At 48.2% G+C, this 16,909-nt stretch overlaps 3 protein-coding genes across 5 annotated transcripts in view; 1 reads left to right on the top strand and 2 right to left on the bottom strand.

The window, feature by feature from the left end:
* Positions 1–16,909, bottom strand: part of LOC135912652 (uncharacterized) — a 35,173-nt gene that overhangs the window by 3,024 nt on the left and 15,240 nt on the right. For both annotated transcript variants that reach the window (XM_065445137.2, XM_065445138.2), the window contains one exon: positions 13,779–13,875. In XM_065445137.2, coding sequence (XP_065301209.2) covers positions 13,779–13,875 — 97 coding nt within the window. The remainder of the gene's footprint in view (positions 1–13,778; positions 13,876–16,909) is intronic.
* On the top strand, positions 4,816–6,530 carry LOC139047995 (putative nuclease HARBI1). Its single transcript, XM_070522251.1, has 3 exons — positions 4,816–5,369; positions 5,443–5,584; positions 6,036–6,530. Exons 1-3 carry the CDS (start codon positions 4,824–4,826, stop codon positions 6,524–6,526), a joined length of 1,179 nt encoding a protein of 392 aa, XP_070378352.1. The 5' UTR covers positions 4,816–4,823; the 3' UTR covers positions 6,527–6,530.
* LOC139047996 (uncharacterized) lies at positions 8,720–11,788 on the bottom strand. Of its 2 annotated transcripts, XM_070522252.1 has the most exons (5): positions 10,506–10,621; positions 10,335–10,443; positions 9,888–9,993; positions 9,341–9,495; positions 8,720–8,875 (listed from the first exon to the last, which is right to left on the bottom strand). In XM_070522252.1, exons 1-5 carry the CDS (start codon positions 10,553–10,555, stop codon positions 8,726–8,728), a joined length of 570 nt encoding a protein of 189 aa, XP_070378353.1. In that variant the 5' UTR covers positions 10,556–10,621; the 3' UTR covers positions 8,720–8,725. The 2 variants fall into 2 exon arrangements, 1 of the variants encoding a protein (XP_070378353.1); XR_011507420.1 differs by lacking the exons at positions 8,720–8,875; positions 9,341–9,495; positions 10,506–10,621 and adding exons at positions 11,135–11,182; positions 11,281–11,788 and having other exon boundaries at positions 9,968–9,993.

Raw genomic sequence — 16,909 nt, 5'->3', positions numbered from 1 at the left:
CACTGACGTGGACGAATGGCTCACGCGTACGACAGGGTAGGCGACCATAACAAGTGGGATGAAGCAGCCAAATTGAGCCATGTTCTGTTCTGCCTCGCTGGAGTGGCCAGCCTGTGGTATAACAACCACCAAGCAGAGTTCCAGACATGGTCGGAATTTAAGACTTCCCTCGCCGATGTATTTCGTCGCCCTGCTGTTCGCAAGCTGCGTGCCGAGCAACGTTTGCGAGAACGAGCTCAACAGCCAGGCGAAACATTCACCAGTTATATCGAAGATGTCCTGGATCTATTCAGGAAAGTCGATTCGACCATGGCGGAGTCTGATCGAATCCGAAACATACTGAAGGGCATAGAAGACGACGCCTTTAACATGTTGCTGGCCAAAAGTCCACGCTCTGTGGCTGAAATTGTCACACTATGCCAGAGCTACGAAGAACTCCGCAGGCAGCGGTCACTGACCCGTCGATCTCTCCCGCGTGACGAACACCTCGCTGGTTTGGCTGTCATGTCCAACCAGGCAGCGTTGCTCGCAGAAATGAAGGCGTTCGTCCACGAGGAAATTGCCCGGCAACTCTCGCTGATGGATTTTGCACAGCCGCAGTCGGTACACGCGCCTACGCCAAGTTTTGCGCCTCCGCTTCGCCGCGTCATAGCGCAAGAACTGCACGAGGTTTTGCCTGAGCACCACCAGCGTGTTCCTGCGGCGGCGCCTCACAGCTACGCCGAAGTCATGGCCAGGCCCCAACAGATGCCGACGGCTGTGCCACTCAGCTACACGGAAGTCGTCACCCAGCCTCAACAACTCCCTCAACGGGGACCTCTCACGTACGCCGAAGTCCTCGCTATGCCCCGACAACAGCCTGCTATGCAATCACTTCACCAGGCGCCACGTCCAACGCGTCCTTCCACATGGATGGGACCTGCCGCAACGACTCGGTGGCGTACAGCGGACAATCGACCAATATGTTTTGCGTGCGGCTATGCAGGCCACGTCGCACGCTACTGTAGTCGCGTGCAGTCGCCTAGCGCTACACCTTATGGGCCAAGTTCTATGGCGGGTTCTCCGCGCCCTTATTACGACGATGAACCTCGGGCTGCGTCACCACCATTCCGCCGGTCCGCCAACATCCGCCGCTCAACTTCTCCACGCCGACGTTCCCATCACCGATGCGGCCTCGTCCCGAAGCTCGGGATGAGGAAAACTAATCGTCGCAGTCCATGAGGCAAGGGCTGCGACGCCGTCGAAACGCGGAAGTCCTCAACGTAGCCCGACCAATGTGATAGACGTGTTAGTTGACGGTGTGCGCACATATGCCCTCGTGGATACCGGAGCCGCTGTATCAGTTATGGACGCAAAGCTTTGTCGCTTCCTTCGAAAGGTTACGACGCCCATTGCTGGATTCGCCCTCCGCACAGCAGGCGCACAGCGTATTCACCCGATTGCGGCGTGCACCGCTCGTGTTCTCATCGACGACGTTGTATACGCCGTCGAATTTATTGTGATTTCCTCGTGCTCCCACGAAGTTATCCTGGGGTGGGACTTTCTCGCCCGCCACGATGCCGTCATTCATTGCGCACGGGCCGAACTAGAACTGTCGCCGATCTCAGATATGACGCTTGCCGATAATGGTTCTTTTGCAAACAAACTACTCGTCAGGCACGACACCAACGTTCCTCCCAACTCGTCAGTGATTGTATCAATGCATTGCAGCAGCCTCTCTGACGCCATCGCACTACTTTCTTCATCAGGCCGCTTTTACACTCGAAAACGTCTGCTGCTGCCTTTTGCGACTGTGAACGTCAAACAGGGCTCCACAGCTATTTTTGTCTGTAACCCCTTCTCATACCCTGTGATGCTGCTTCAAGGCGAATGTCTTGGCCACGTGGAAGTGATCGACGCCGTACAAATTGCGGATGTTCCCGAAGACACGTCCTGCGCCAGTTACGACACGCTCGGTTCTCTGTCGACGTCCGACCCTTTGCCCACAGGTGTGTTCGATTCATCTATTGCCGATGGCCTCACCCCACGTCAGCGTTCGCAGCTTCTGCGCATCTTAGAAGAATTTCGTTCTTCTTTTGATGTCGAGCAACCTTCCTTGGGCCGGGCGTCTGCTGTCACGCACCATATTGACACTGGCTCCCAACCGCCATTGCGGCAACGACCATATCACGTCTCTGCCACGGAACGTCGTGTGATTAATGAGCAAGTGGACGACATGCTTCGCCGCGAAGTGATCCGACCCTCGAACAGTCCATGGGCATCCCCTGTCGTCCTTGTTACGAAAAAAGACGGCTCGATACGGTTCTGTGTAGACTTTCGCCGCCTGAACAAGATCACTCGCAAAGATGTATACCCGCTGCCGCGAATTGATGACGCTATCGATAGCCTACAAGGAGCAGAATTCTTTTCATCTCTAGATTTACGCTCCGGCTATTGGCAAGTACCCATGGCTGACGTCGATAGGCCGAAGACAGCCTTTGTCACACCCGACGGCTTATACGAATTTAACCTCATGCCGTTTGGACTTTGTAATGCGCCAGCAACTTTTGAACGCATGATGGACACAGTCCTCCGTGGTTTGAAGTGGCACACGTGCTTATGTTATCTCGACTACGTTGTTGTTTTTGCCTCTGACTTCACCACGCACCTTCAACGCCTATGGCATGTTTTGACTTGCTTAGCGAACGCTGGCCTTCAACTGAACCTAAAGAAGTGCCGATTTGCAGCGCGGCAGCTCACGATACTAGGTTATGTCGTCTCGAAGGATGGAATCCTCCCCGATCCAGCCAAACTTCGTGCCGTAGCTGAATTTCCTAAACCGACGTCCGTCAAACTGCGCAGTTTTGTAGGTTTGTGTTCCTACTTCAGGCGCTTCATTCGCAATTTCGCCGCCGTCATATCACCCCTGACGAAGCTCCTTGGCAGCAACGGACCTCTCCATTCGTGGTCGTCCGAGTGCGACGAGGCGTTCACTAAGCTCCGTCGTTTGCTGACGTCTCCTCCCATTTTGCGCCACTACGATCCAACGGCACCTATTGAGGTACACACAGATGCCAGCGGTGTTGGCCTCGGCGCTGTCTTAGCACAGCGCAAAGAAGGGTTTCCTGAATATGTTGTGGCATATGCAAGCCGTATGCTTACTAAAGCCGAGACCAATTACACCGTCACGGAAAAAGAATGCCTGGCGATCATCTGGGAGCTTACCAAGTTCCGGCCCTATTTGTATGGTCGCCAATTTGATGTCGTCACGGACCACCATGTACTATGCTGGCTGTCGTCATTGAAGGATCCCTCAGGCCATCTCGCCCGCTGGGCGCTTCGCTTACAAGATTACGATATCCGCGTACTGTGCCGCAACGGACGCCAGCATGCTGATGCTGACGCCCTCTCACGTTCTCCCTTGCCAGACGACAATGCCTGCTGCGCAATATCCCAGCTTGACGTTTCTTCCGTCGACATTGCGACCATCGCTTCTGAGCAGCGCAAGGACCCCTGGATTGCCTCCATCATAGACTGCCTTGCTGATCCGTCATCGCAGCCAACCACTCGTGCATTGCGCCGTCAAGCTCGCCATTTCGCCATTCGCGACGACCTGCTTCATCGACGCATTACACCTCTGACGGCCGCCAGTGGTTATTGGTTGTACCTCGAAGCCTGCGTTCTGAAATCTGCGCATCGTTCCACTCTGATCCACAGTGCGCGCATTCGGGACTTTTCAAAACCTACCAGCGCCTCCGACGACGCTACTACTGGCGAGGAATGTACAACTACATTCAAAAGTTTGTTCGTTCATGCCCCGACTGCCAGCGCCGAAAATCTTCACCCCACCTCTCGCCAGCTGGCCTGCAGCCTCTACCCTGCCCTACCCAACCGTTCGGGCGCGTTGGCATCGATTTGTATGGACCACTTCCCCTGACGTCGGCTGGTAACCGCTGGGCCATTGTGGCAGTAGATCACCTTACACGATACGCTGAAACCGCCGCTCTCCCAGCAGCTACAGCGCGCGATGTTGCATCATTCCTGCTTCGCCGATTCATCCTGCGGCATGGTCCACCTCAAGAATTGCTCAGCGATCGCGGACGCGTCTTCCTGTCGGAAGTAGTTGAAGCGACTCTCAAAGAGTGCCACGTTGTTCATCGTACGACTACGGCGTACCACCCTCAAACGAATGGCCTCACAGAACGCTTCAACCGTACGCTCGGCGACCTGCTTTCAATGTACGTTGCCTCCGACCACACGAACTGGGACGCCATTCTGCCATTCGTCACCTACGCCTATAATACCGCTACGCAGAGCACCACTGGATTTTCACCCTATTTCTTGCTGTATGGTCGACACCCTTCGCACACCATCGACACCATTCTTCCGTACCGGCCGGATGCATCCGAGTACGTCCCTATTTCTGACACGGTCCGACATGCAGAAGAGTGCCACGACCTCGCACGGGCGTTTACTTCCGATGATCAAGAGCGCCAGAGGAGCACTCGGGGTGATGCCACTGCCACGGTCACCTTCGATCCGGGAGCGCTCGTGTGGCTCTCAGTCCCTTTAACTGCCCCTGGCCTCTCATCAAAACTGGACCGGTATAACGTAAAACTATTCCGTTTTGTTTCTATTCCAACATGGCCGACACCGCTCGGTCATTGGTCGAATTTTTTGAGGCCGCGCCCATTTTTCCTGCCTGTCAAGCGACGTCAGGAATGCACAAAAACTGCCACGTCAAAGTGACGTTTACGCACACATTATGCTAAATTATGCCGAACAAACCCGGCAAATTCGTGGAATAGCCGGTGAGTGCCCCGGTCCGTTTGGAATAGAAAAAAATGGCGGCCTTCGTGGTTTGTTTGGCGGCGGCGGCGGCGGCTCGTCTGTGCGGGCGCGGGAGGAGAGAGCCCGAGGATGCGTTTGACATGCCAGACGATCAGTTTCGGCGGCACTTTCGCCTGAAGAAAGAAACTGTGCGGTGGCTGTGCGACGAAGTGGCGGAGGAACTCGGAGGCGTGAGAACTTCAGCGCTGTCGGTGGAGCGGCAAGTGTTGTGCGCGTTGCGATTCTTCGCAACGGGCAGCTTTCAGCAGGCCTCGGTAGGGAGCGAGGAGACGATCGGCGTGACCCAGCCTGCGGTCAGCAAGTGTGTGCGACGCGTGGCGGAGGCAATCGTCCACGCCGGGGCCCGCAACAAGTGGGTCCATTTCCCGAGGACGTCGGAGGAGAAGGCGGCCGTGAAGGAAGGGTTCCTTCGACGCGGCTCCATTCCCGGCGTCATCGGATGCGTGGACGGCAGCCTGATAGCCATCATCGCACCGAAGGGCGAGCAGAAGGCGGCATTCATGTGCCGCAAAGGGTACTACGCCCTCAACACAATGTTCGTAAGTATCTTAATTTTTGTCTAATTGGCCCGTGATCGCAACGCGTGGCTTATGCTGTGCGCGCTCTCGTCAGATCTGCGACGCAGGCATGCGGATCCTCGCCATCGACCCTCTGCGACCGGGGTCAGACCACGACGCCCACGTCTGGAGAACTACGTGGTTGCGTCGTCGGTTCCTGGAGGGGCATATTGCCAAGGCCGGCGAACACCTCCTCGGTGAGCAGCGGGAAAATTTTGTACAGTTGCAATTCTGGCAGCAAAGCGTGCTCGCGGCGTAAGAGAATATTGAAGCCCGAACCCCTTATGTTACAGTCAGGTTATTAAGTATAGGCGAGATGTAGAAATTTTCCAATGGTATCCGCACGAAATAAAGTGACAAGAAACCTTACTTTAAACTAATTTTTAATGTGAGTGTACAGTGCACACGTTGTCACATTCTTTTTTTACACCGACAGTTATTTGTGAATGAAGACTACACAAAAAGCTGCCTTGCTGCAAATAGGGATGCTGTGTCCCAGCTATTGTTATCTGTGATCACAGCTGGGTCAGGTGCTCAGCCTGTATATTTCTTTATTGCAGCCTTTCTGTAGTAGGTGCATTTTACATGACCCATGCTTCGCCTACTAAACTTTGTGCAGATTTCATACCATTTTTTATGATCCTGCAGGTGACAGCGGCTACCCCCTGGAACCATGGCTCCTGACCCCAGTCACAGGCCACCCTCCCGTACACACTGCAGAAGGCAGGTACAACACTGCACATGCTGCCATGCGGTCCGTAGTGGAGCGGTGCATTGGGCTTTTGAAGAGCCGCTTTCGCTGCCTTCAGCGGTACCGCGCCCTCCACTACCAACCAGAGCGCGCTGCCAACATCGTTGCAGCATGTGCAGTGTTGCACAACTTGTGTCTTGATGAAGGTGACGTGTTGTCGGATGATGTTAGTGATGACAGCAGCAACAGCAGCAGTGACGATGAAAGTGGCAACCCCTCCCCACAGAGAGTTCCCCAAGTGAGGGCAGCACGCATGATGTACATGAGAGGCTGTGCTGCCCGGGATAATGTTATTAGCTCATTTGGCACGACACGGCAGCAGCACCAGCGATACCTGCAAAAGGTGCGAAGGCGGCTGCGACGACAGCAGCACCGACAGCAGCAATAAACATGTGCCTGACACTGCAGGCAGATGTTTATTACCGCTGTCTACACATCTAATAGAGAGCAGGAACCAATGTGAAGAAATATGTGCAATTAGTGGATAGCGTGCTGCTTTTTTTATAGAATGTGCTCAATCATAACCAGCGTTTTCACGTGTCCTCTGCCAGTGAGCTGTCACTACCGGAGATGATTGCATCATTCCACTGTGACACTACATGAGAGCCTTTCATTTAGTACCTGTGGATAGAACACTTTGTGTTCATCAGCAGAATGTTGTAGCTACTTCTCTGGGCAGCTGGGGTTCGCCAAATGATTTGCTGCTGCTGCTGTTGCTTCTGTCATCACCGACACTGTCACCGCCATCTGCACTGCGCATGGGAGGATGTTGGTCTTCGCCTCCTCGCTTCCTATTTGGGCTGCTGCCAAGCACAACACTTCTCGCTCCACCATGTGTACTGTGCTCACGCACCTTGTAGGCCCTGCGCTGTTTTGCCACACAGCCACCGCACAGTTCCTTGACATAAGGCCAAGTTATGCCGAAAATGATCGCCTGGCATGTCAAGCGCGTTATTCTCCCTTGGGAGAGTGTACATATGTAAATAGTTCTGAAATTGAAGGAACACAAATTGTAAATATTCATTTCAAGTGCAACTTGCATTGTTTAAAATCGTTTATTTATATCTGCATTGTAAATAAAACCATGTGATCGATCTTCAATGCCGTCTTTCATCAAAGCAAATGACAGACAAGTACACAGAGCATGGCTTCATGGCGCCAAAATAGCCGTGTGATGTTCACTACATGGGACCCAGTGCACTACCACTGGGCCGTTGGCAGATGTTAAATCGCATAAATATGACACGAGCATAATGACATTTTTTTGAACTCGCAGACAACCATTTTTCTTCATCCAGCAACTTCACAGCAAGAAAGATCTCTTCTCTATTATGTAGTTGGCATGTTTGCAGCACAAAACAGTTTCTTTTCAATGACTAGTGCCGTAATAAGATCACAATATAAAGCAGCCATGACATGCTTCTAAGGAACGACAAGTGAGAAAATGCTTGGCACTAAAACGGTATTTCATATAACGGCTGCAAGACCAGCCTGGCAGCGAATGTCAAAATAGCGGCCACATCGATGGCTCTGCTACATACGTCACAAACTGTGCTCAACTACAATGGGGACTAGATTGTATTGCTATCATAGGTAAGGACACCTGAAATATCACAGCGACCACCACAGGTAACAGGTGCTTGGTGTGACCAGTGGCTTCATCATCAAGAATATCTTGATACGCATGTGCAAGCCTGGCCTGCCTGTGTATAAACACACATGCTTCTCGCAATAAAGCGCTCTTTCGTTTCCTGCTGCTCGGGTGTGTACACTTGGTGTTAACAAAAATACCAATTCGGCTACTTTGCGTAGGCACGAATGATTATACATTGCAAACATGACATACATATGGCATGAAAATTGATTTCCAGTTATCACAGTATTGTAGTTATTAAGCGCACCTGTATGTGTGCGAGACAATGTCATAGTTGGCGTAAAAGTGATTGCACAGTGTATCTTCCGTGGAAGAGCGGCGCACATTGAAACATATCAGTAACAGCAAAACAAAAGTGAAGAACACCTAACGAAAATACGGCAAAAAATGTACATATAAGTTATACCGTCTCACTTGGACAAAGAATAATACACATGAAATGAACTTGGAGAAAAAAATACGGTAAAAAACAGAAACGCAAAAATATGACAGAAATTGTAAATATACCTTATGCCGTCGCACTTGGACATAGATAATTACACAAAATGACTAAATGACACACTAAAAAAAACACGGTAATGAACAGAAATGCGAAACTTGCACTAGATATTAAAATAAACATGACAGATAATTTCACATATATAGATAGATAGAACATAGATAATCAAATAAACATAGATAATTACACAAAATGACTAAACGACACACTAAAAGAACACGGTAATGAACAGTAACGCGAAACTTGCACTAGATATTAAAATAAACATGACAGAAATTACCTTGAAAAAAAAAAATTTTGATTAGGGACAGAAATTACGGAAAACAGCCATATCATCCTTTAGTGCTGCATAAAAAAAAACATGCATAGATTGGTGACACTTGTACCTAACAAAGCACTAAAGGATGATATGGCAAAAAAAAAAAAGCTGCCCCTTAATGCTGAGGCGGCGCGCGCAGGTCGGCCAGGGCAGCCAGCAGCTGGCGCAGCGTGGTCGCAATGAGAGTGTTCGCCTCTCGCGAACCACGCATCTCGGCCACCAGCTGCTCGAGGACTTGCCGTGTCGCTCGCTGCTCTTCCACCAGCTGCGAAACAAATTCACTTAGTTAGCTACAGGTTATGCACTGTAAATTCTCGACTTGCACTGTTTGCAAGTCTTGCAGTTTCAGCAAGGTTACTCTTGAGGGCAGCGAGATCATTCACATATGACATGACAAATGGCCGTGCAAACGTACATGGTCTGTTATGTTAAAAACGTGTGAAACGTAACAAATCACACCAAGCTGCCTCTGCCTGTCAGAAGGCAGTATTGGTGACTAGTTGAATTGTTAAAGAAATTATGATCATGCTGTCGCGATACATGCAACCATGGAAATGTTTTGTAAGTTGCTATGTGTTAAAGAACACCTCAAAGAAGATGTATAAACGTGCATGAGCCAATGAGCCAAATGAGTACACATGCCTCGCATGTGTAACATGGTTGTAATGTACATTATTACCATGTGCCCTAATCACCTCTTCAACAAATGACCCGGCCAAGTTGTACGCACCTGCCGATGTTGCTGCAGCAACTGCTGGTGGAAGCTTGCGGCCTCCGCGTTTGCCGCCTCAGCTAACCGGCTCTGCCGGGCATAGTCCGCGGCCGTGCTCGATGCGGCGTCCGTGAGGACCTGAAGTCGGGGTGGCCTGCGGGGCTGCTGCCGAGCTGATGGTCCGTAAAAATAAAATCAGTAAACAGTGGTTAAGAAAACTAATTTCGCTCCATCCTGCATAGACATTTTACTGGTTCATTATCATGTGGAAGCCCAGAAAAATAATTCCGGCAACACACCGTTCACAAAATGAACAGTCAATTTGCATAACCAAAAAGGCACTACACCATCATAAAAGACTGCACTGATAGTACTTTCAGCTTGTACGCTGCATTACAAATGGTGTTAACAGTCACATTATTGTTCAATTTTGCAGCAACCCTTAGGCAAGCACTTCTTCTTTGCCGTGTAAATAATATAAATACACAATTTCTGTTTCTAAGGTCTTAATAGATAATGCTTGGAGTGATGTGTTCGTATTGCATTAGCTGCTGAAGTGCCTTACGTGCAGTGCCACTGGTCCCCGGCTCCGTGCCCACCGAGACGCGCGCAGCTGCTGGTGGGGCAGGGGGCACTTCAGCGGACTCCTCACTGCTACAGGCTGCGTCCTCCTAGAACAATAAAGTACAGGACATAATGTGATTAACCATCAACTGGTTTGGATGTCTATTTCACTTATCACGCAATTCCTAATCCATCATACGACATACTAGTGCCTTGGAGCTTTGACAACTCGTCGCTAATGCTTTTCGGATTAACGAGTCATGAAATCCACCACAAGGTGTTTCTAACAGCAGTGGGGCAGCATTTCCGTTCTTGCAAAGTACGGATATCATGTGCTGGCATGTGTGTTGAATTGTAAGAATACACACACAAGCACACAAGGGAAAAATATTCACCACGGTGTAACTGCCCGACATCGGTACACATAGCAACGAACATTGCTACTCACCTCAGCATTGCCGTGAAAAAAATCCGCAGGGGCGGAGGCTGGGCCGGTATGGGCGAGCACGGCGATCACTCGACCCTCTAGGCCGCCCAACTTTCCACCTCCCGTCTTCCTGCAAGTGCATGAACACCGTCAGCTTATACGTTCCGAAGACTTTGCTAGTCGCGGGCTCACCTCTTTTCGGCGCCAACCTGCGCCGCGAGTTTCTTACATTCGTACGCCATGCGCGCCCAATACAGGCGCCAGCGCCGGGCTATCTTAACTGCCGGCCCGACGGCGTTCAAGGCAGCGGCAATTTCTGCCCATAGTCCCCTTTTTTGGGCAGCACTCATACTTGGCGAGAGGCTGGTGGAGCCTCTCGCCAAGTACGGATGCTGCTCCATAAACTCCACTAGCATAGCGGCCTGCGCGGCCGAAACGCGCGCGCTGTTGCTGCTCTCCGCCATTTCTTTTTCGCGCTCAATTTTCGCCGGACCGCAGCGAATTAATACCAACAAATCGTACCGTTTCAGATATCAATTCGTCGTTAAAACATAACGGTTACATTCATTTAATGTGTCGTTATTTTATCACGCCATAAATGCCACGTTCAATTTAACACAAGTGAATAACAACAACAAAAAAACTTTTCTCGTGCGAATATCCAGCAGAAGCATCTGTACCGCCCGCACGGGGGAATGGATCACTGCGCAGCAGTGTGTGGCAAAGAAACAAAAATGAGCCTCTCTTACAGACCACCCTCGATTTCAATCATGACTACATTCGGAGACAGTTGCGATCGTTTATAGAAAACGTTTACTTACCAGCTATCTGTTGAGATGCCTTCCAACCTTCATCGATTCTTCCGTATCCTATGCGAATAAAAGCAAAAGTGAACACCATGCGATCACCCAGCTCAGATGGTACTGCTCAGTCACTAAGCACAAGAAAGAATGATGCGTTTACTCACCGAGCACTACGCTTTCGCAGTCTTCATGATGTTCACAGCTTCCAGAATTCTTCTCGGGCGAAAGTACCACGTACGGCAAGATTTCAACTAATCACGTTACGGACAAATATACACCAAGTGCGGGCCACAGGACCGATCAGCTGTTTTCACGTAGCCGCCATCTTAAGTGTGCGTAGCGAAATGGATTGGATGCGGAATTGGCACGTGTGTGGCTATGACTCAAAAAATTAAAATATTTGTGCTTACTTTCAAGTGCGCTTCAACTTCTCTTGCGTTAAAAGATTACAAAACACTTTTACTCTCAGCGACATACAATTGTTCTTTTATCAGACGTTTATGTCTTTATGTCACTTGCTATACGGTCCCTTTGCAAATAAAAAACAAGCAAAACATACTTCCGGCAACGATGGAGGCTGCTGATTGGACAGATTGAAAAACGTCGCTGGTTCCCGCCCCCATACGCAGAAACTGTCGCGTCATTTTGACGTCCGGATTTTGGAACACTTTTTGTTTGGAATAGAGTTACGTTATCGCGCCCCTGGTCCCTAAGTATGACGGCCCTTATCGTGTTCTCGAACGCGCATCTCCTGTAAACTATGTCATCGAACCAGTTGAGCCATCTGAAGACATGCGCCGCCGTGGACGAGACATTGTCCATGTCGACCGTTTAAAGCGTTACTACGACCCACTCATCGTGACGAGCTGTTAGGTCGCCGGACGGCTCCCTTCTCACTCCCGGGGGGTGGTTGTAGCGAAGAGATTGTAGAAGAGACGCTAGTGGGTTCAGCGCTACTGGCTCTAAACGCTAGTGGGTCGAGCGCTCCTGCTCAGCAACGGCTCTCGTGCTTGGAAGCTGTGACTGCCCTGCCCGTCGACGTTGCGCTGCTCCAGAGCTCTGTCAAATAAACACCCTTAGATTATTATTATTATTATTATTATTATTATTATTATTATTATTATTATCATTATTATTGTTGTTGTTATTATTGTTGTTGTTGTTGCTGTTGCTGTTGTTGTTATGAAGCGCCGCTATTGCCGTTCTGGCGACTATGATCCAGCCCTCTCAGATGTACAGCCTAAACGCGCACCTCTAAAACGAGCACGTATTCAATCATACCTTTATACATCTACAATGTGGTTCATGGAAACTATGCATTGCCGCAAGCTTAATCACGTACATTTTCCGTGCTGCAAAAACATACCAGGCGTTCCGCGCGTTTTCCGCGTGGCCTTGTTGCAGGAGTCACTGTCCTATTGCTTGATTAAAAAAAAGAAACATGTGTTAAATATTCTACCTGTATTGACATATTTCAAAGTACATTTTCTGTGTCCGGTACCTGTGTCGATGTTAATGTTGTGTGATCGTACTGTAATGTTGAACGTTGCAATGTTGAATTGGTTGTAATGTTGCACTCCATTTTATGTCCGCCTCCTCACGATGAAATGGAGAAACGGGGAAACGGGAAGAACAAACACTAGATTTTTAAGAAGCCATCCATATGCCCTTAAAACATTTTCGAAAAATTCATGGCTTAGATATCCTCACGGCAGATGCACGATTAATTGTTGTCTAAAACGATCGCTCGTGAATTTTAACCCCAGGGCAAGAGCGTCATTAGATAAAACGTTTCTTTCAGTGGAACTACATCGATCAAAGCTTCGTCTGCTGTGTACTGCAATGTCTTTCGGTGCAGCAGTAACCAAACTATGCAGAAATTTCACTCGGCCGCGCAAACAAGCGACGAGCACCACCAGCCGCGGTGTGTGTATGTGAGACTTGTACACGTTACAGAAAAAAAGTAACCAATTAAAATTACGATTCCATCATTCAGAAATGTAATTGATTAGTTACTGCCACACAAAAGTAATTGAGGAGTTACACATCGGCAATTGATTACTGATGCGTTACTTTCCTCCGAACTATCGTTAATGCTGCTAAAAACAGCACACAAAGCAGGTTGGCCTGGCACTTTCGCTGCGCCTTCTGCGGTCATCCATAGATTTATTATCTGTACTAACGATTGCTTTTAAAACAGTTCGTTGGTCATCGCCCCTCATTTTTTTTTAGCAGACATCAGCAGAGAGACTGAAAAGTTCCTCGACTAGGGGAAAGAGGGAAAAGAGGGAGCTAAGCCAGTTCCCTCGATGTGCGCTCGGGGTGGTAGGGCGGCTTTGTAACTTATACGGATCTTCCAAACAATACAGTGGTTGCAGAGCACTTGGGTCCTCTATTTTGGGCAAAGCTTTATTTTTGCTGGTACTTCGAGAAGACGCTCCCGGCTGGACCAATAAAAAACAGAAAAAAAATCATGCTCAAGTAATTTCTTGGCTGTCAGGTACTAATTAAGTGGCCTTTGGTATGGAGACATACCAGCACCTGTTAAATTTGTTGGCCAATATCTGGCCAACTAATCTGACCAACAACATCTCGGGGGAACGTTATGGCTTCAACATTTTCACTCCAAAAGTGTCAGTAATATTAGGAAAACATTACTCACACACTGCTTTGTATTGGCCGTAGCAGGTGCAGTTGAATATACACCTCAGTTCGGTCTTCTCATATGCACAGATCTCATCTTGGCCACAGTATGGACCCTGTAATGAAGGTGATAGCGATAATTATCCCAAAGCGCTACCGCAACAGTATTTGTGTAAAGAGATTTGTAAGCAGCAGCTACTTCACCTGGTTGCATTCGCAGTGAACTCATTTTATTTCTACTTGCAATGAATCGGCGTTCTGATTATACACTGTTGTTACACTTATGTTATTATACACTTATGCGACACTGAAATCTAAGCGCGGAAACAGTTTTCGATGTGAACGGTGACCCTAAGGTTCTGCTTCGTCTGCCCATTGTAGTTTTTCTTTTAAATGCTTAAGAATTTATATGCCTACCGAACAAGGAAACCTGCTGGTGACGTAAGACGAGTCACTCTAAAGAAAATAAGGTATAAATCATTGTTTCTTTGACGGCGTTGAAATATTTGTCGATGGTGGAATAAAAGCGATCTCTAGAACCATACGCAGACCCGATTTGGTGCATTGTAGATATCACGAAAATTTCCATTTTGGGAAAATTTTATACCAAACGCGCCATGTCCCCGTTGCGTTTCGGTGGTCGCTAAATGTGCCTTCCGTTGGGGCGTTCCTTCACTGACCAAAACGGCACCTATCTATGCGGTATCCTGCGCTTCACGTCACACAATTCATACAGATAAGCAGTCGATGACTTGATAAGGAAGATAAGGCGTGATGAGGGGTTGTATGGGTCTCATCACGGTTGATAGTGGTTCGACGCGGATGGATGAAGCGCTGAAGTGCGCTAAGGGCTTATAATGGTCGGATCAATGCTGATAATGTTAATGAGCACTGATAACGGTTGACAAGCGTCGGACCAAGTTTGATAAGGCTTATACCAATCGATAACGATTTATAAAAGTCGGATCGAGTCCGATAAGTTCGCTAACAACCGATAAGGGCTCGATCTAGTCCGGTAAAGTTGATAACGACTGAGAAGGGTTGATAAGCATAATACTGGTCGGATCAAGTTTCATAAAATTGATAATGAGATCGGGCTCGATGGAGGTGAGCAAGTGGCACAATGTTTATGCATACTCAGACAATTCCTCGAAGAAGTTATGCAATAATTTATTTTTTTACAAATTTCTTCGATCCCATTTCTTTGTAATTACATTTACTGCGGGGACAGTGCTTAACGTATCAAATACGTATAACTCGTCCATGTTATACGTATAACTCGTCCATGTTATAGTTCTGCAGCTGTTACGGCTGCAGAAGAAACATAGAAAACCTTTACAGAGGTACTCAAAGCAGTAAAGATGGTTATGTAAGATAAAGCTACCTTATGGCGCGGCCTGTAGGAGACCCTATGCACGTGTGACAGCCAATGTCTTGTACGAGGTGCTTGCTTCTTTTTTTCTTTTAAGCTGCACCAATTTAAAAAAAAATAAAAAAACGCTAACATAATCTTAATCCATAAGAAAGGGGACGCCAAGGACTTGAAAAATTATAGACCAATCAGCTCACTGTCCGTTGCCTACAAACTATTTACTAAGGTAATTGCAAATAGAATCAGGGACACCTTAGACTTCCGTCAACCATGGGACCAGGCAGGATTCCGTCAAGACTACTCAACAATAGACGATATTCACACTATCAATCAGGTGATAGAGAAATGTGCGGAATGTAACCAACCCTTATATATAGTTTTCATTAATTACGAGAAAGCGTTTGATTATGTCGAAACCTCAGCAGTCATGGAGGCATTACGGGATCAGGGTGTAGACGAGCCGTATGTAAATATACTGAAAGATATTTATAGTGGCTCCACAGCCACCGTAGTCTTCCATAAAGAGAGCAACAAAATCCCAATAAAGAAAGGCGTCAGGCAGGGAGATACGATATCTCCAATGCTATTCACAGCGTGTTTACAGGAGGTATTCAGAGACCTGGATTGGGAAGAATTTGGGATAAAAGTCAATGGAGAATACCTTAGTAACTTGCGATTCGCTGATGACATTGCCCTGCTTAGTAACTCAGAGGACCAACTCCTATGCATGCTCACTGACCTGGAGAGGCAAAGCCGAAGGGTGGGTCTAAAAATTAATTTGCAGAAAACTAAAGTAATGTTTAACAGTCTCAGAAGAGAACAGCAGTTTACGATAGGTAGTGAGGCACTGGAAGTGGTAAGGGAATACATCAACTTAGGACAGGTAGTGACTGCAGATCCGGATCATGAGACTGAAATAATCAGAAGATTAAGAATGGGCTGGGGTCCATTTGGCAGGCATTCTCAGGTCATGAACAGAAGGTTGCCATTATCTCTCAAGAGAAATAACAGCTGTGTCTTACCAGTACTCACGTACGGGGCAGAAACGTGGAGGCTTACGAAAAGGGTTCTACTTAAATTGAGGACGACGCAACGAGCTATGGAAAGAAGTATGATAGGTGTAACGTTAAGGGATAAGAAAAGAGCTGATTGGGTGAGGGAACAAACGCGAGTGACTGATATCTTAGTTGAAATCAAGAAAAAGAAATGGGCATGGGCAGGACACGTAATGAGGAGGTAAGATAACCGATGGTCATTAAGAGTTACGGAATGGATTCCAAGGGAAGGGAAGCGTAGCAGAGGGCGGCAGGAATCTAGGTGGGCGGATGAGATTGAGAAGTTTGTAGGCACAACATGGCCACAATTAGTACATGACCAGGGTAGTTGGAGAAGTATGGGAGAGGCCTTTGCCCTGCAGTGAGCGTAACCAGGCTGATGATGATGATGATGATGATGATGATGAATTAAAGATATTGCCTATGGGAGATGGCACAATTTGGACAATTGCGCTAAATGGTCGATGGGGTGGGCAGTACTTATCCAGAAATCAATATGGTTAATTGAAGAAGTAACTAATTAAGCTAAATAACTGTTTTATGCATTACATTACGGCACATATTTCAATACACGAATTATAGTCGGCGAGTTCACAAGGCGTATCCACTTGGAACGAATTCTCAGGACTGCACCAGTTTTGAACCAATAATTTTCAGAAGGTGCGTTCCCAAGTTAGCGTTCCCGTTACTTTTGTTCTTCAACGCTCAAAACAGCGTTTTCAT

This window comes from Dermacentor albipictus, chromosome 7 (assembly GCF_038994185.2).
Source record: "Dermacentor albipictus isolate Rhodes 1998 colony chromosome 7, USDA_Dalb.pri_finalv2, whole genome shotgun sequence".
Classification (NCBI taxonomy): domain Eukaryota; kingdom Metazoa; phylum Arthropoda; class Arachnida; order Ixodida; family Ixodidae; genus Dermacentor; species Dermacentor albipictus.
This window is presented reverse-complemented; position numbering and strand designations above follow the sequence as displayed.